The sequence below is a fragment of the Anarhichas minor genome, unplaced genomic scaffold (assembly GCF_050575085.1).
Source record: "Anarhichas minor isolate MPS153535 unplaced genomic scaffold, ASM5057508v1 ptg000054l, whole genome shotgun sequence".
NCBI classification, from domain to species: Eukaryota; Metazoa; Chordata; class Actinopteri; order Perciformes; family Anarhichadidae; genus Anarhichas; species Anarhichas minor.
This window is the reverse complement of record NW_027466500.1, coordinates 3,309,462-3,328,756: the sequence shown is the minus strand read 5'-3', so window position 1 is coordinate 3,328,756 and position 19,295 is coordinate 3,309,462. Positions and strand designations below refer to the sequence as shown.

General features: G+C 39.8%; 2 protein-coding genes across 2 annotated transcripts; both read left to right on the top strand.

Annotated features, from left to right (window-relative positions):
- Nucleotides 1-622: 622 nt before the first annotated feature.
- Nucleotides 623-7,447, top strand: LOC142931761 (transmembrane protein 26-like). Its single transcript, XM_076075839.1, has 6 exons — nt 623-914; nt 1,867-1,960; nt 2,159-2,248; nt 4,096-4,304; nt 4,494-4,573; nt 7,155-7,447. The coding sequence occupies exons 1-6, from the start codon at nt 724-726 to the stop codon at nt 7,445-7,447; spliced, it is 957 nt and encodes a 318-aa protein (XP_075931954.1). The 5' UTR covers nt 623-723.
- Nucleotides 7,448-10,488: 3,041 nt separating this feature from the next.
- LOC142931739 (transmembrane protein 26-like) lies at nt 10,489-16,992 on the top strand. Its single transcript, XM_076075813.1, has 6 exons — nt 10,489-10,760; nt 11,719-11,812; nt 12,011-12,091; nt 13,935-14,131; nt 14,321-14,400; nt 15,641-16,992. Exons 1-6 carry the CDS (start codon nt 10,570-10,572, stop codon nt 15,931-15,933), a joined length of 936 nt encoding a protein of 311 aa, XP_075931928.1. The 5' UTR covers nt 10,489-10,569; the 3' UTR covers nt 15,934-16,992.
- The last annotated feature ends 2,303 nt before the right edge of the window (nt 16,993-19,295 follow it).

Sequence of the window (19,295 nt, the reverse complement as noted above, 5' to 3'; positions counted from 1 at the left end):
TTATCAAAACAAGGCCACCATGGTGCTAATTGCCATGAATAACGAAGTCCAGTGTCCAACATAGGCATTTTATTTCTCACATAAACTAAAAACATCATAACATTAACATTAATAAAAAAAAAATTTAAAAAAAGTTTGCTCTCGTCTACTCAGCAACACCTGTATCAAGTGACCCTCCTGATTATATTAACCTGTGGCCTAATTGACAGCGGCACTACGCCCCCAAGTGGTGGGAGGTTGTACAAAACAATTGCATTGGAAATGTAAACGCGCAGCAGCAGTCATTCTACTTCAAGAGTAGAGACCTGTTCGAGGTCCACAGACCTGTTCGAGGTCCACAGCAGAGGGAGTGCGCTTCATGTTGTTATGCCTGATGAATGAACAGACGATGTGATGCTGCCCTCTCCTGTACATTCGTATATGTTAGTGACGTACCCATGTTGTCATTCATAAATTATTGATTAATTCTGAATGCTGTTATTTATCATGTATGGCAGCAGCCCACTGAGTCCCGCATAGCCTCTCTGTCGTCCCCTGTCAAGTAAAACTGGACGGGCTTTCCCCTATGGGCGTGGCTTACACTTTGAGGACTTTGTTCAAAACACTACATCCAACATTTTCCCCCTCACTGTTGAAGCAGCAACCACTGGCTTTCTGGGATCTTAACTTTTCAGGAATAACGGGGACATCTGCGGTGCACGATACTGACCTTCAACCCGCAAGATGTGCATGTTCAAGTTTACACGTGCGATTATAACCAGAGCGTTATTTCTCCTCGTCTCTCTGAGCAGCGTCTGGAGGGTGACATCCGTGAAGCAGGATAGCAACTACTGGCTCCTCACTATCCTCTTTCTGCCGCTTGTCGTTGAAATGATAATAACGCTTAGGAGTCGAAAGGGACACGATTATAAATGGTAAGACGAGCAGCATGCATGTAAGTGTTTGTACATTGTATAGCTTGTATGCTGAGGGTGCAACTTTACTGGAACTTAATGTATGTTTTTTGTGTGTAAAACTAAACTTAACAACCTTGTTTGAAGATATTTTCTATGCTGAATAGATTTAGAGTATAATGCATGGGTATTTTAAGCTTTTGTCCTCTTCCTAGTTTTTATCCCTTCCCCCACAGCCCTAAATTCTCTGCATCCTGCTTGTCTCCCTGCTGCTATTGTTTAACCGGTCCTGGGACGGTGACGATGGGGTGGTCCCCCTTAACATCCCCAAACATCCTCCATGTTTACATTTCATCTGTAGATATTAGGTTTTTTAGTTTTTTTTTCAACATTCAATAACAGCAGATATTTTTATTTAACACACAATAATAATTAAAAACAGTGCAATCGGCTACAGTATGTAAGATTGTATAAGAGAAGCATCCACCCATTCATTTCCTTTCTCATGCTCAGAGATGTCCAAAACATGTGTTTTGTTATCCTGTTTAACTATTAAGCCTTACAAGAAGCACAAGTTCATCATATATAAACTGAAAGCAAAGTGATAATATAATACAATTGTAGGGCTGCAGCTAATTATTATTGTCATTATCAATTCATCTCAATTTATTGTTCTGTTTATAGAATGTATCAGAAAATAAAAAACCTAAGAACACATCTTCAAACGTCAACAGTCTAAAACCCAAAATATATTGTATTTAACTTAATATAATATATATATATATAATAATCAATTTACTAATTGAATACTCGTTTTAGCCCTAAACAATTGTAATATTTATAACCATGCTTTAACATTGTATAAATCCCTGGTGTGTGACTTTTTAACACAAAATTGAGGTTTGATTTTCATCTTTTTCCCCATGCGTCTTTATGAAGTTGTGTTGATGAAGGTCTTTTGTTTGTCTTGCAGGTTTTCTCCGGCTATCTTTCTGTTTCTCATCAGTATCATTCCCTCCATTTGGATCCTGGAGCTCCATCAGCAGGACAAAGCTAGCGTCCCTCAGGTACTCCACGCCAGGAACAACAATATACATTTTTTTAACATTTCTAATGCTTTCTAAACATGTAATCTAATGACAGATGTTGGTGGGTGTTGCTACAGTTTTATTCATGGTCTACATTTGCATTTCAGCTTTTCATTTTTAACTGGGGGGAAAGTACAAGCACTCTGTCTGTAAAAAGCCTCTTTCAACGGTTTTCAGTGTAAAAAGCTCGACTCCTGGGAGAATTTGCGTGAGATGATCACTCTGAACGAGACCCTGGGAAACCTCACCTACCAGAGCTACGTGAAGGTAAGAGTGGCAGACTGAAAGATTCATAGAACATCACTTGCCTCATATAGGCTACTAGAACATCTATACTCTAAGAACTTTATTTTTTATTTTTTTTGATGATGTATTTCTTACAGACTGGATTATGCACAATATATAGGCTAATGAAACTAACCAAGAGCTCCTAAATGAAGCAACAGACAGGAGAAGTTGAGATTTGTCCGCCAATGTTGAACTATTACTTCAACGTGGAAATCTTGCCAATTTTCTTCAGAATGTTGCTGATTCTTCTGATAAAGAGCCGGGTGCTTGAAACGTCACTTATAATGACACACTGTCTGTGGTGGGAGCTTCCTGTTTGCAGACTTTCACTCAAACAAAAAAACTATTCTTATCACTCTTTTGCAGTCACTTGATTTTAGTTTTCCACAAGATATTTAGGTGTTTTTTTTTTTTTACCTGATTGAAGATGATTGGTAAACTTATTGACTAATGCTTTTAAAAGGACGCATTTTGCCTGCAATGTTTTGTAAAAACTGTCACAAATGTAAAATTTAAAAAAAAAACTTTCCTTTTTACTCCAACTCCCCTCTTCAGTGGCAAAGAGTATAATCCTGTGTTTGTGTGAGGTGGTTATCTAAATCCTAAATCCGATGACAAGCCAGCGCAGGGGTAATACGGGATCCTTGAAGAGAGTTACTCTCTTAGAAGTGGGGTTTCGGTCAGATTCCCCGATTGCCCATTTGTAAGGAATGCAGAAGAGAAAAACATAAACATTAATAGAGTTGAAAGATGCAGCCCCAGAGTTCAAACAATTCAGAAAGAATCCACCAGTGGGAGAAAGAAAGGATCTTCCTACAAACACAGGCCTGGATTAGTTTTCTTGTGATTTAATATTAAAAAGCTATCAGTCATCTTTGCACTGGATTCAGCAAGGCAATTATGTAAAGTAGCAAGACTTGAGAGGTTACCAGGCTTTAAAAAAAGATTGAATATCACGAGAGTATAGGAATGATAAGAGACGGATTACCCTCAAAGCAGCAAGTAGATGAAGAATAAAAGACGTCCAAGAATTGATCCTTGAGGAACTTCACAGGTCAGAGGAACCAGAAATACACACAAAGAACTTGCAAAGTCATAAATAAGGAGAAAAACACTCTGAGATAAACTGGTTAAATAGTGTCTGTCAACAGTTCAATAGAAGCATTTAAATTAAGAACAACACAAATGTAACGTTCACTGATGTGACTGCAACAGAAGAGCCGTCTTTTTCCTTTGCTTCAGATGAGGAGAGACAGATCTGAGAATAAACCTGAGAATGCAAGATGTAGAGCAGCATTCAAAGTAATATTACAACAGTTTACTTAGTCATTAGAATGAGAGGGCAGAGACTTTCTGCATTAATAACAAACTCAAGAGCCTGAAAATCTCTGTGGACAATAATCGTAAGAGGGGAGCATTAAAAATGTCTTCTATAAATAACAGATGGACCACCACCACACCCTGTAGTCCTGGAGAATTAGAAAGCTGGGGACACACCTCATAAAGCTGTCTGAATGCCTCAGCTCTTTACTGTGTTTCAATTAGAAAAACAAAGTCCACATTGTGCAACATAATGGAGTCATTCAAGGAAGATTCTGAAAAATTCTTTTCACAATTAATTCATGCTACTGACAAGTATTGTCTTTGGCCTGATTTAGCTTATTTCCCTATTTTAGTTATAACAGGGATAAAAATCTAAAAGTCTACAATAATATCTGATAGAAACTGGCAGCATCACATGAGCTGAGAGCCAGCTTCATATTGAAGGATGCAAACCATTAAGTTTCTGACAGAGAAATAACTCTCAATCTCTCCTCTTTTTCCAGAATTTTAACCAGGCGTTATCGAATGTCTGTTCCAACGAATGGATCCTGGCTCTTCATCAGACCCTGCTCCTCCTCCTCATCGTGGGGAAGTGGCTCCTCCCGCTGGGAGGCGGAGTCACGCGTGAGGAGCTCTCGCAGCTTCTCCTAATTTTTGTTGGCACTGCAGCAGACATCCTCGAATTTACTAGTGAGACGCTGTCAGATGTCAAGTGGGTGGCTAATCATGCATTGCATATAAGTATGTTCACACACATGTACAAACAATAGACACAAAGGGAACGTAAGCACTTTTAAGGCAAGCTTACATAATATCTGTCCACAAGTCATGACATTACATCAATGCATTAACTAGTAAAAGCAGACTGACTTTGACTGTATTTTCTATGTGTCTTTTCCAGAGAGAACAATCTTGAGCTGGTCTACATCGTCTTATCTGTATGGACTTGGAGCATGCTGCAGTTCCCTCTACATATGTCTGGTCAGTGTGTGTTTGTGTCTTCAACAAATAACTTTGCTGCTTATTACAGTCATTTAGCAGACACTTTTATCCAAAGCGACTTACGATTCAGATTCTATCACATTTCTACACCGTAGGCACAGCTACGGGAGCAATTTTTGGGGTGACTTGCTCAAGGACACATCAACATGCGACTAGTGGAGCCGGAGCCAGGGATCGAACCGCTGATCCTCTGATTGAAGGGTCGCCCACAGTCGCATAGACGCCGTTATTAAGCATTTATAGCCGTGCACTGCTGTACATGACCTCCTCTCAGCGTGGGACAATCCAAATAACGTGTTTAGTCTGCAGCGGCCAGACCAGTGCTGTATGTAACAGTGAAAAGCAGTTGAGCTCCTCTGTCTCCAGCTTTGTCAAATTATTAACCCAAAAATCTATTTGGTAATGCCCCTACTTTCAGACATGTACTTCTTAAAAAAGACTTACCACAAAAATAATTCACTAACAGCAAGAGTGTATTTTAGGAGTTTGTATAAATGTTAAGTCTTTAGGAGGAAATCCAGTCTCACACGTCCATCACACCTCAGCTTTGGACCGACAAAGTCTCCTGATCTGAAGTTAAGATAAGAGGAATCAGCCATTATCAGGCACGGGCCAACTAGCAGATGTCTTTCAGCAACTTACTACACTGAGCAGAGAAAAGGATGTAAACCTGCCTTCTCAAATCTGAGGGAACAAAGGATGGTGTTTCATTAAAGACAGAAAGAAAGAACATTATAACGTTACTTTGTTCTTGGAAAGGACAACCCCAGTAATGATGTCAATCAGTCATAACCCAACATTAAATACCTTACAAATGGATGTTGAGGTTCTTCATAGTGATACTTTCATGTATAGCTTTACCGTCATAATGCATTTAGAGCACTCAGAGCTTGAATGCAAAGTTTTCTGTTGTGTTCACAAAGGAAGCTGCTTTTCCTTCAGTTTGTGTTTGTGTCCGCTCACATGGGTGTGTCTTTTTGTTAGTTAGTGCAGTCATGTCCAGTATGTTTGCATGCCGTGTAAACACAAAGTGTTGACAAACAGATGCAACGTGTTCATCAGGGATGGAAGGAGTACTAAAATATTGTACTTAAGTTACTTTAATGAAATTTACTGAAGGAAAAGTGAAAGTATTGTGTACAAATATTATTATTATTATAAAAATGTCTTTCAATAAATATAAACACCACGACAGGAGCAAGGAGCAACAAGCATTGTCAAGCTACATAAATTAAATAACCGGTCTTTTCTTATAGAATTAACAGTAGAATAAACTAGAAACCATCAAAACAACCGCGATGCTAAATCGGGCCACGGCCGTGAAGTGGGGAAGGGGGCCCATCCCTTCCTATCTCCTACGTCCTGCACCCTTGCTCGGACCTCGAAGCTTAAATTGTGGGAAATATAATGTTTTCGGTGGACTGCGCTCACGTAACAGACAAGGGGATGTGTGACCTTTTGAACCCGGTACAATAACAAAAAAACGAAATAACCCAGCGATGACGGGATGCTTCGTCATAAACGGACAAGTCAGAATCAATGTAATTAACACAATGACAAGAACCAGTCACATAAAATGTCAAGCATGACAAATCAATCCAGCAACACTGCAGCGCTAGAGCGCGAGCCATTCATAGTTTTCATAAAAACGACACGATAGACAAATGAACAGTTACTGCAGATGTAAAAAAACAAAACACGGCAAACGGAACGCCGGCCGGCGACCGAAACACCGGCCGGAATCTGATTGGATAAAAGCTCTCCTTAAAACAAGCTGTGCTGGAAGCAGAGCAACAGAGGAAGACAGGAGCTGTGCAATGGGAACAACAATTATAATACATGTAGTGTATTTGTGAAAAATTATAAAATAGCTTTATCTTTGTGATTCTGTTTAGGCCAGCAGAGAAGGCTTAGCTGGCCCTGACGGCCCACCACTGCTAGCCCGTGACAAAATCTGTCCACAGACATTAATTACCACATGGCAAAGTACTCAAAACCACTTCTGTGATAGTTCCCCTACGTTATCTCCACAACCACATGCAGCATGCACCTGGTCACTCGACATGGGCGTGTTTGATTTTGGTCATTTAGCGCACTCACTCGCGTTTGATTAAATTGTTGTTAATGTTTTGTACTATTCACTAACCGATAACCCCCTCGCATCCCCACTCTGCCAGTGAGCTCAAACTACAACATGTATCATTTCCGGAGAGTCAAATCTGTGGAACTCTTATCACTTTTTTGTGGGACTTTTGTACTCTGTAATGGATGCAACTTGATGCAACTAAGCAGGCTACAATACTTGAAATAAAAATATACAAAACAAACTTCACATTATAAAGAGTAAAAGTAATTTGTTAGTCCCACCCTTGATGGCTCTACATGTGATTTTCAAAGTTCATTCGTGACCCTGGAAACATCAGTTGAGAATAGTTAGGACCATTTAGTAGCAGGTTACTGTAAATCCAGGTTAAAACAACTAAATAAAGAAATCAATACAACAGACTGTTACTTTGACTCTGAGGTCCTGTTTTTTGTTTGTCTCCCCATTTTTAAAAAGTGGTGAAATCCAATCCAGACAGTGAGGGTGAGCAGGAGGCCGGCGAGGTGTCCCTGTTGTCCAAGTACAGCACGGACATCTGGAGCATCGTGGAGGCCTTGTTTATCCAAGACGGGCCTTTCCTGGTGGTCAGGCTCATCGTCATGACCTACTTCGACGTCTTCCACCAAATGCTGGTGTTCTTCGCCGTTAAGAACTTCCTGGTGGTCATACTGAACTTGTACAGGTTGGTTGTTATATACCATGACTCGCGCAGTAGAGCCGGCCGGGGCAGCGCCGTCCCAAGTGTTTGACGAGTCATCTCACGGGGGAATAAGGGAGACGGAGAGATGTTGCACTTACAATTGTTCAGTTACTTCAGACTGGTAAGAACTGCAATTGGAGCAGGAAGAGAAGGGAGTGCTTGCTTTCTGTTTTCTTCTCACAATGTACTTAACTCTCTGGGATCATGGTGTTGTGAATAATTAACGTTGTTGAGAGCAGAACACTGTGAACAACCATTTTCTTACACTTGCAAGGGGATAAAGTTGCCAAGTTGTCATTACGCCCTTGACTGCTCAGCATCTGACTTCACAGCTCATACTTAACCTCAGTGACATTTCAGTCCCTCTGTACCAAACCTCGGTCAACTCAGTTAAAACAGTTATACAGAGCTTAAATATGACTATGTGTGCATGAGCTTGCTGGGCTAAAACCTGGTTTTAGTTGTGTATGAAAAGGCCTTGTTGTTCTTGTTGGTATGACATTAAAATAATAGACATCAGGCAAACATCATGGAGGGGCCACAGAGGAAAAGAAGGGAGCAGAGCAAAACAGGACAAAGGTCATGTCCAGTCAGTTTTTTTTAAATGACACCCTCTATCCTTTTCAACCCTTGCTTCAGATAAGGAAGAAAATAAAAAACTGATGAAAAGGTGTGGGGGTCCAAGTAAAAAAAAAAAAATCACATGTCCACATTACTTAGCCTGGCAGCACAATAACATCAACAAATGTGGTCCCAAAGCACCACGTTTGCCAGCACCTACAGTAAGTGAAGCCAGGCTGCTGTTTCGGTGAGGACCGGACAGATTTCTGACAGTGTGATGCACGGCGTCTTGTTGAGCGGAAGTGAGCCCAGGGACAACAGGAAGACAGGAAGTTAGTGAGATATACTGGATGCCATAAAGGCATAGGCCCAATCCCAATTTAGGGCTGTCCCACTGTCAAATCGTTGGGTGTTGGAGGTCCCTCTCGCAGACACTTTGAGCCCTTTATGAACCCTTTCCGTAAGTCTGCATTGCTGCAGGCTTTGCCAAAGGGAATTACCCACAATTCATAGCAATGTGATGTTAAACAGGGGTTATTAGTGGAAGCATGGAGACTTTAAAAAAGGTCAACAAAGAGGACGGCACATGGGTGCTCAGCCTGAAATATTACATTTACTCAGAAACATTAAGGATGAAAGATTGAACATAAGAACGCATGAAATCAGAGGAATGAAGCAGATTATATTACACAGATTAATTCATCAAACAATTCATTTTGTCTTTGAAGCTGTTTGACAAAATCCAGTAAATAGATAATCAAAAATGGCCTCTCATCTTGTGAGGAACGAGCCTGGAAGACGTTTACATCATGGAGTAAAAAGTTAAAATGAATACCCTCAATTGGACATAATATTTTTTGACGTTGTCCCATTCGTATTTCAAGCCCTTACAGTCTCTCACACTCAACCATTTAACAGGTGACGTCAGTAAGCCTCTGAGGGTTCAGGGTCTAAGGCCTTCGGGGGGACATTGGGATTGGGCCATAAAGTGTTGACGCAAGCTGAGATCGAGGGAGAGCAAATTTCTTGGCTTAAACCAGACAGGAAGTTAAAACTGATTGTGAAAACATCCAATGGTAGTTGGCAGTTTGATAAAGCCACCTTATCAGCACTGGATAAGGAAGACCATGATTTTTGAATTGGGATGTTATCTTTACAAATTAATTCATGTTATTTTGTTCCTCTTGGATTTAAAAAAAAAGGAGAGACATGTTATTCACAAGTCAAAAAGTCATCAAATTTATGACCTCAAATGTATTCTATCCTTACTGTTACTGTTGGCCTGCTTTGACTGAGGGTTGTATCTCTGTGACATGCAAGAAACTGCAATACCCCTAAAAATAAAGAGACTGAAGGCACTTAAGATTGCACTCAGGTGATCAACTCAGTTTGAGTTGTGTTTGCTTCTTGCTCTTTAAAGCTATTCTTTACTGTATTCTTTATAATGCCAAAGAATCAGTATCATAACTCCCTGGTTTATGTAAACACAACCTCAGCTCAAACTGCACTTTGACTCGTATAATGGTTTTTGTCAAGTTATCTTTTGTATTTTTTTGTATCCGAGATAGTATAATATCCAATGTCGTCATGCAGTTATTTCTACCATGTTATAGTCATTGTTATATGTTAATGTACTTGTCCTGACACAGCACAAATAAAACAATCTATACCATTATCAGTTGTCTTATATTTATTTCTCATTATTTCAAAACGATGTCCTTAGAATATTGCTTTTACACAAGCAGTGGTAATCAACACTTTATGATTAGGTCTTCTGTGGCACATCCTGTATTATTTTACAGTAGCATTTATTCATTCAACCAGTGTTGTTGCTTATGTAAACAGACAAAAACACAAATACATACTCATTCTCTAATCTCCTCTCTCAAAGAATAAATGATGTGAGCATAAAACAAGAGTTCACCTCACAGTAGCTACTCTCAATATTTCAATTTCAAACTCTCAATTTCCTCAACATAAACTAAAAACATCATAACATTAACATTAGTAAAAAAAAACTGTTTGCTCCCGTCTACTCAGCAACACCTGTATCAAGTGACCCTCCTGATTATATTAACCTGTGGCCTAATTGACAGCGGCACTACGCCCCCAAGTGGTGGGAGGTTGTACAAAACAATTGCATTGGAAATGTAAACGCGCAGCAGCAGTCATTCTACTTCAAGAGTAGAGACCTGTTCGAGGTCCACAGACCTGTTCGAGGTCCACAGCAGAGGGAGTGCGCTTCATGTTGTTATGCCTGATGAATGAACAGACGATGTGATGCTGCCCTCTCCTGTACATTCGTATATGTTAGTGACGTACCCATGTTGTCATTCATAAATTATTGATTAATTCTGAATGCTGTTATTTATCATGTATGGCAGCAGCCCACTGAGTCCCGCATAGCCTCTCTGTCGTCCCCTGTCAAGTAAAACTGGACGGGCTTTCCCCTATGGGCGTGGCTTACACTTTGAGGACTTTGTTCAAAACACTACATCCAACATTTTCCCCCTCACTGTTGAAGCAGCAACCACTGGCTTTCTGGGATCTTAACTTTTCAGGAATAACGGGGACATCTGCGGTGCACGATACTGACCTTCAACCCGCAAGATGTGCATGTTCAAGTTTACACGTGCGATTATAACCAGAGCGTTATTTCTCCTCGTCTCTCTGAGCAGCGTCTGGAGGGTGACATCCGTGAAGCAGGATAGCAACTACTGGCTCCTCACTATCCTCTTTCTGCCGCTTGTCGTTGAAATGATAATAACGCTTAGGAGTCGAAAGGGACACGATTATAAATGGTAAGACGAGCAGCATGCATGTAAGTGTTTGTACATTGTATAGCTTGTATGCTGAGGGTGCAACTTTACTGGAACTTAATGTATGTTTTTTGTGTGTAAAACTAAACTTAACAACCTTGTTTGAAGATATTTTCTATGCTGAATAGATTTAGAGTATAATGCATGGGTATTTTAAGCTTTTGTCCTCTTCCTAGTTTTTATCCCTTCCCCCACAGCCCTAAATTCTCTGCATCCTGCTTGTCTCCCTGCTGCTATTGTTTAACCGGTCCTGGGACGGTGACGATGGGGTGGTCCCCCTTAACATCCCCAAACATCCTCCATGTTTACATTTCATCTGTAGATATTAGGTTTTTTAGGTTTTTTTTCAACATTCAATAACAGCAGATATTTTTATTTAACACACAATAATAATTAAAAACAGTGCAATCGGCTACAGTATGTAAGATTGTATAAGAGAAGCATCCACCCATTCATTTCCTTTCTCATGCTCAGAGATGTCCAAAACATGTGTTTTGTTATCCTGTTTAACTATTAAGCCTTACAAGAAGCACAAGTTCATCATATATAAACTGAAAGCAAAGTGATAATATAATACAATTGTAGGGCTGCAGCTAATTATTATTGTCATTATCAATTCATCTCAATTTATTGTTCTGTTTATAGAATGTATCAGAAAATAAAAAACCTAAGAACACATCTTCAAACGTCAACAGTCTAAAACCCAAAATATATTGTATTTAACTTAATATAATATATATATATATATATATAATAATCAATTTACTAATTGAATACTCGTTTTAGCCCTAAACAATTGTAATATTTATAACCATGCTTTAACATTGTATAAATCCCTGGTGTGTGACTTTTTAACACAAAATTGAGGTTTGATTTTCATCTTTTTCCCCATGCGTCTTTATGAAGTTGTGTTGATGAAGGTCTTTTGTTTGTCTTGCAGGTTTTCTCCGGCTATCTTTCTGTTTCTCATCAGTATCATTCCCTCCATTTGGATCCTGGAGCTCCATCAGCAGGACAAAGCTAGCGTCCCTCAGGTACTCCACGCCAGGAACAACAATATACATTTTTTTAACATTTCTAATGCTTTCTAAACATGTAATCTAATGACAGATGTTGGTGGGTGTTGCTACAATTTTATTCATAGTCTACATTTGCTTTTCAGCTTTTCATTTTTAACTGGGGGGAAAGTACAAGCACTCTGTCTGTAAAAAGCCTCTTTCAACGGTTTTCAGTGTAAAAAGCTCGACTCCTGGAAGAATTTGCATGAGGTGATCACTCTGAAGGAGAACCTCACCAACCAGAGCTACGTGAAGGTAAGAGTGGCACACTGAAAGATTCATAGAACATCACTTGCCTCATATAGGCTACTAGAACATCTATACTCTAAGAAGTTTATTTTTATTTTTTTTGATGATGTATTTCTTACAGACTGGATTATGCACAATATATAGGCTAATGAAACTAACCAAGAGCTCCTAAATGAAGCAACAGACAGGAGAAGTTGAGATGTGTCCGCTAATGTTGAAATATACTTCAATGTGGAAATCTTGCCAATTTTCTTCAGAATGTTGCTGATTGTTCTGATAAAGAGCCGGGTGCTTGAAACGTCACTTATGATGACACACTGTCTGCGGTGGGAGCTTCCTGTTTGCAGACTTTCATGACTCAAACAAAAAAACAATTCTTATCCCTCTTTTGCAGTCACTTGACACAAGATATGTAGGTGTTTTTTTACCTGATTGAAGATGGTTGGTAAACTTATTGACTAATGCTTTTAAAAGGACGCATTTTGTCTGCAATTTTCTGTAAAAACTGTCACAAATGTAAAATTTAAAAAAAAACTTTCCTTTTTACTTCAACTCACCTCTTCAGTGGCAAAGAGTATAATCCTGTGTTTGTGTGAGGTGGTTATCTAAATCCTAAATCCGATGACAAGCCAGCGCAGGGGTAATACGGGATCCTTGAAGAGAGTTACTCTCTTAGAAGTGGGGTTTCGGTCAGATTCCCCGATTGCCCGTTTAGAAGGAATGCAGAAGAGAAAAACATAAACATTAATAGAGTTGAAAGATGCAGCCCCAGAGTTCAAACAATTCAGAAAGAATCCACCAGTGGGAGAAAGAAAGGATCTTCCTACAAACACAGGCCTGGATTAGTTTTCTTGTGATTTAATATTAAAAAGCTATGAGTCATCTTTGCACTGGATTCAACAAGGCAATTATGTAAAGTAGCAAGACTTGAGAGGTTACCAGGCTTTAAAAAAAGATTGAATATCACGAGAGTATAGGAATGATAAGAGACGGATTACCCTCAAAGCAGCAAGTAGATGAAGAATAAAAGACGTCCAAGAATTGATCCTTGAGGAACTTCACAGGTCAGAGGAACCAGAAATACACACAAAGAACTTGCAAAGTCATAAATAAGGAGAAAAACACTCTGAGATAAACTGGTTAAATAGTGTCTGTCAACAGTTCAATAGAAGCATTTAAATTAAGAACAACACAAATGTAACGTTCACTGATGTGACTGCAACAGAAGAACCGTCTTTTTCCTTTGCTTCAGATGAGGAGAGACAGATCTGAGAATAAACCTGAGAATGCAAGATGTAGAGCAGCATTCAAAGTAATATTACAACAGTTTACTTAGTCATTAGAATGAGAGGGCAGAGACTTTCTGCATTAGTAACAAACTCAAGAGCCTGAAAATCTCTGTGGACAATAATCGTAAGAGGGGAGCATTAAAAATGTCTTCTATAAATAACAGATGGACCACCACCACACCCTGTAGTCCTGGAGAATTAGAAAGCTGGGGACACACCTCATAAAGCTGTCTGAATGCCTCAGCTCTTTACTGTGTTTCAATTAGAAAAACAAAGTCCACATTGTGCAACATAATGGAGTGATTAAAGGAAAATTCTGAAAAATTCTTTTCACAATTAATTCATGCTACTTGACAAGTATTGTCTTTGGCCTGATTTAGCTTATTTCCCTATTTTAGTTATAACAGGGATAAAAATCTAAAAGTCTACAATAATATCTGATAGAAACTGGCAGCATCACATGAGCTGAGAGCCAGCTTCATATTGAAGGATGCAAACCATTAAGTTTCTGACAGAGAAATAACTCTCAATCTCTCCTCTTTTTCAATAATTTTAACCAGGCGTTATCGAATGTCTGTTCCAACGAATGGATCCTGGCTCTTCATCAGACCCTGCTCCTCCTCCTCATCGTGGGGAAGTGGCTCCTCCCGCTGGGAGGCGGAGTCACGCGTGATGAGCTCTCGCAGCTTCTCCTAATTTTTGTTGGCACTGCAGCAGACATCCTCGAATTTACTAGTGAGACGCTGTCAGATGTCAAGTGGGTGGCTAATCATGCATTGCATATAAGTATGTTCACACACATGTACAAACAATAGACACAAAGGGAACATAAGCACTTTTAAGGCAAGCTTACATAATATCTGTCCACAAGTCATGACATTACATCAATGCATTAACTAGTAAAAGCAGACTGACTTTGACTGTATTTTCTATGTGTCTTTTCCAGAGAGAACAATCTTGAGCTGGTCTACATCGTCTTATCTGTATGGACTTGGAGCATGCTGCAGTTCCCCCTACATGTGTCTGGTCAGTGTGTGTTTGTGTCTTAAACAAATAACTTTGGTGCTTATTAAGCAGTTACAGCCGTGCACTGCTGTACATGACATCCTCTCAGTGTGGGACAATCCAAACAACGTGTTTAGTCAGCAGCGTCCAGGCCAGTGCTGTATGTAACAGTGAAAAGCAGTTTGGCTCCTCTTGTCTCCAGCTTTGTCAAATTATTAACCCAAAAATCAATTTTCACTTCTCGAGCCATGATAATGCCCCTACTTTCAGACATGTACTTCTTAAAAAAGACTTACCACAAAAACAGCAAGAGTGTATTTTAGGAGTTTGTATAAATGTTAAGTCTTTAGGAGGAAATCCTGTCTCACACGTCTATTACATAAATAGCTTTGGACCGACAAAGTCTCCTGATCTGAACTTAAGATAAGAGGAATCAGCCATTATCAGGCACGGCCCAACGAGCAGATGTCTTTCAGCAACTTACTACGCTTGACTGACAAAGTTCCGGTTTTGACTGAATGAAGCTCTGCAGTCACATCAGCGATTATTGTCACTAACAGCAGAAAGTCACCTGCAGGATCCACCTTAAGCATTATAGCATTTAGCATGTTTGCCAGATCATGCAGCATGCACCTGGTCACTCGACATTGTGGGCGTGTTTGATTTTGGTCAATTAAGGCGTCGCTGGTGTTTGATTAAATTGTTTTTAATGTTTTGTACTATTCACTAACCGATAACCCCCTCGCATCCCCACTCTGCCAGTGAGCTCAAACTACAACATGTATCACTTCCGGAGAGTCAAATTTGTGGAGCTGTTATCACCTTTTCGTGGGACTTTTGCACTCTGTAATGGATGCAACTTGATGCAACTAAGCAGGCTACAATGCTTAAAATAAAAAATAATATAATATTCAATAAACATTCAAAAAACACCATTATTAAGAGTAAATGTAATTTGTTAATTCCACCCTTGATGGCTATACTTCTGATTTTCCCTTGGCTTTTGTAAACAGGTAAACAGGTACAGAGTGTCCGGGATAAAGCGTTGGAAAGTCTGCCATTGAATAGCAAAGAACAATCTGGCAATGAGTGTTTGAGAGGCATTCGTGACCCTGGAAACATCAGTTGAGAATAGTTAGGACCATTTAGTAGCAGGTTACTGTAAATCCAGGTTAAAACAACTAAACAAAGAAATCAATACAACAGACTGTTACTTTGACTCTGAGGTCCCTTTTTTTTTGTCTCCCCATTTTTAAAAAAGTGGTGAAATCCAATCCAGACAGTGAGGGTGAGCAGGAGGCCGGCGAGGTGTCCCTGTTGTCCAAGTACAGCACGGACATCTGGAGCATCATGGAGGCCTTGTTTATCCAAGACGGGCCTTTCCTGGTGGTCAGGCTCATTGTCATGACCTACTACAATGTCTTCCACCAAATGCTGGTGTTCTTCGCCATCAAGAACTTCCTGGTGGTCATACTGAACTTGTACAGGTTGGTTGTTATATACCATGACTCGCGCAGTAGAGCCGGCCGGGGCAGCGCCGTCCCAAGTGTTTGACGCGTCATCTCACGGGGGAATAAGGGAGACGGAGAGATGTTGCACTTACAATTGTTCAGTTACTTCAGACTGGTAAGAACTGCAATTGGAGCAGGAAGAGAAGGAAATGCTTCCTTTCTGTTTTCTTCTCACAATGTACTTAACTCTCTGGGATCATGGTGTTGTGAATAATTAACGTTGTTGTGAGCAGAAAACTGTGAACAACCTTTTTCTTACACTTGCAAGGGGATAAAGTTGCCAAGTTGTCATTACGCTGTTGGGGTCTGACCATGTGCCGTTGAACAAAGGGAGCTGAGTTGGGCCTGCTTGTTCAGCCAAAAGCCTGATTTGAGGTGAAGATAACATCAAGCTCCAGGGTAAACAAAAAAATCACACTTAGATGCGTGCCTGAGTTTAACCAAGAAACTCGGAAGGACCACTAAGAAGGACCATTAAAAAGCCATCTCACAGTAAGGGCTTACTTGGTGTCTGGGCTTAGTTAGGTCATTGTGTGTTTATTACCGTGTTTGTGTTTTGTTTAAGTTACTGTATTGTTATAACGTGCCGTTGTGTATGCTCAATAATCGCTGAAATTAACGACCGAGATCGTTAATGTTGTGTAGAAATGACTGTGTATTCCATACTGCTTGTTATCGTGATCTTATCAGTAAACAACCCGAATAACGGCTGGTCGGATTTAAGCTCATCTGCCGGACTTCTGTGTGATAAGTCACGATCTCCGTGTCTTACGGCGGTGGTGAGGATCTGCTTTGTTTTGTTTGCTTTCTCTGTTCTTCTACTAACACACACACACACACACACACACACATAGCTACATGCATATGCTGGTTGAGCTAACTACCTCAGACACGTGTAGATAATGCAATCCCTATTGCGCAATCTCTATTGTCTCTCGCCATTTGGAGTCTTGTGCCATTTTGTAGTCTCGCGTGGCACGCCACGCTCTAAATTACATCCGCCATTGCCTGAGTAGTGTCTGGCTTCTCCCACACACACACAACCACATACATGCGCATACACACACACACACTCCCACCACAGAATTGTTTTGTTGATTTTAGATAGTAGCTCATGATTGAATAGTAGTAGTTGTTAGTTTTAGATACTATTTGATTTTGATCAATGTTATTAGAATTGAATAAACTCTGTTATACTTTAAAGAACAGCTTTCTGTGATTACTTTGTGCAAGTGTATTGTTATAATAGCTGGATACGTGGTCTGTGCTCGAATTCAAAACCTTCACTGTTCACTCTGAATGTCCAATAGTACTTTGACTGTTGACATTGTGAGTGAATATTAATTATGAGACTTAACTTATAGTGTAGTTATTTGTCCCTGTTCGCAGGGTGGTGCCCCATTATTAATAATTGATAATAATCTTACTGACATTAATAATTCTATTGATGTCAATAATTTAGTTCATATTTCCTGACAATCAAACACGCTCCTTTTCTTTCCCAACAATACGCTTTACTGCTCAGCATCTGACTTCATAGCTCATACTTAACCTCAGTGACATTTCAGTCCCTCTGTACCAAACCTCGGTCAACTCAGTTAAAACAGTTATACAGAGCTTAAATATGACTATGTGTGCATGAGCTTGCTGGGCTAAAACCTGGTTTTAGTTGTGTATGAAAAGGACTTGTTGTTCTTGTTGGTATGACATTAAAATAATAGACATCAGGCAAACATCATGGAGGGGCCACAGAGGAAAAGAAGGGAGCAGAGCAAAACAGGACAAAGGTCATGTCCAGTCAGTTTTTTTTAAATGACACCCTCTATCCTTTTCGACCCTTGCTTCAGATAAGGAAGAAAATAAAAAATTGATAAAAAGGTGTGGGGGTCCAGGTAAAAAAAGAAAAAATCACATGTCCACATTACTTAGCCTGGCAGCACAATAACATCAACAAATGTGGTCCCAAAGCACCACGTGTGCCAGCACCTACAGTAAGTGAAGCCAGGCTGCTGTTTCGGTGAGGACCGGACAGATTTATGACAGTGTGATGCACGGCGTCTTGTTGAGCGGAAGTGAGCCCAGGGACAACAGGAAGACAGGAAGTTAGTGAGATATACTGGATGCCATAAAGGCATAGGCCCAATCCCAATTTAGGGCTGTCCCACTGTCAAATCGTTGGGTGTTGGAGGTCCCTCTCGCAGACACTTTGAGCCCTTTATGAACCCTTTCCGTAAGTCTGCATTGCTGCAGGCTTTGCCCAAGGGAATTACCCACAATTCATAGCAATGTGATGTTAAACAGGGGTTATTAGTGGAAGCATGGAGACTTTAAAAAAGGTCAACAAAGAGGACGGCACATGGGTGCTCAGCCTGAAATATTACATTTATTCAGAAACATTAAGGATGAAAGATTGAACATAAGAACGCATGAAATCAGAGGAATGAAGCAGATTATATTACACAGATTAATTTATCAAACAATTCATTTTGTCTTTGAAGCTGTTTGACAAAATCCAGTAAATAGATAATCAAAAATGGCCTCTCATCTTGTGAGGAACGAGCCTGGAAGACGTTTACATCATGGAGTAAAAAGTTAAAATGAATACCCTCAATTGGACATAATATTTTTTGACGTTGTCCCATTCGTATTTCAAGCCCTTACAGTCTCTCACACTCAACCATTTAACAGGTGACGTCAGTAAGCCTCTGAGGGTTCAGGGTCTAAGGCCTTCGGGGGGACATTGGGATTGGGCCATGAAGTGTTGACGCAAGCTGAGATCGAGGGAGAGCAAATTTCTTGGCTTAACCCAGACAGGAAGTTAAAACTGATTGTGAAAACATCCAATGGTAGTTGGCAGTTTGATAAAGCCACCTTATCAGCACTGGATAAGGAAAACCATGATTTTTGAATTGGGATGTTATCTTTACAAATGAATTCATGTTATTTTGTTCCTCTTGGATTTAAAAAAAAAAGGAGAGACATGTTATTCACAAGTCAAAAAGTCATCAAATTTATGACCTCAAATGTATTCTATCCTTACTGTTACTGTTGGCCTGCTTTGACTGAGGGTTGTATCTCTGTGACATGCAAGAAACTGCAATACCCCTAAAAATAAAGAGACTGAAGGCACTTAAGATTGCACTCAGGTGATCAACTCAGTTTGAGTTGTGTTTGCTTCTTGCTCTTTAAAGCTATTCTTTACTGTATGCTTTATAATGCCAAAGAATCAGTATCATAATCAGAATCAGTTATTTTTACCATGTTATAGTTATTGTTATATGTTAATGTACTTGTCTTGACACAGCACAAATAAAACAATCTATACCATTATCAGTTGTCTTATATTTATTTCTCATTATTTCAAAACGATGTCCTTAGAATATTGCTTTTACACAAGCAGTGGTA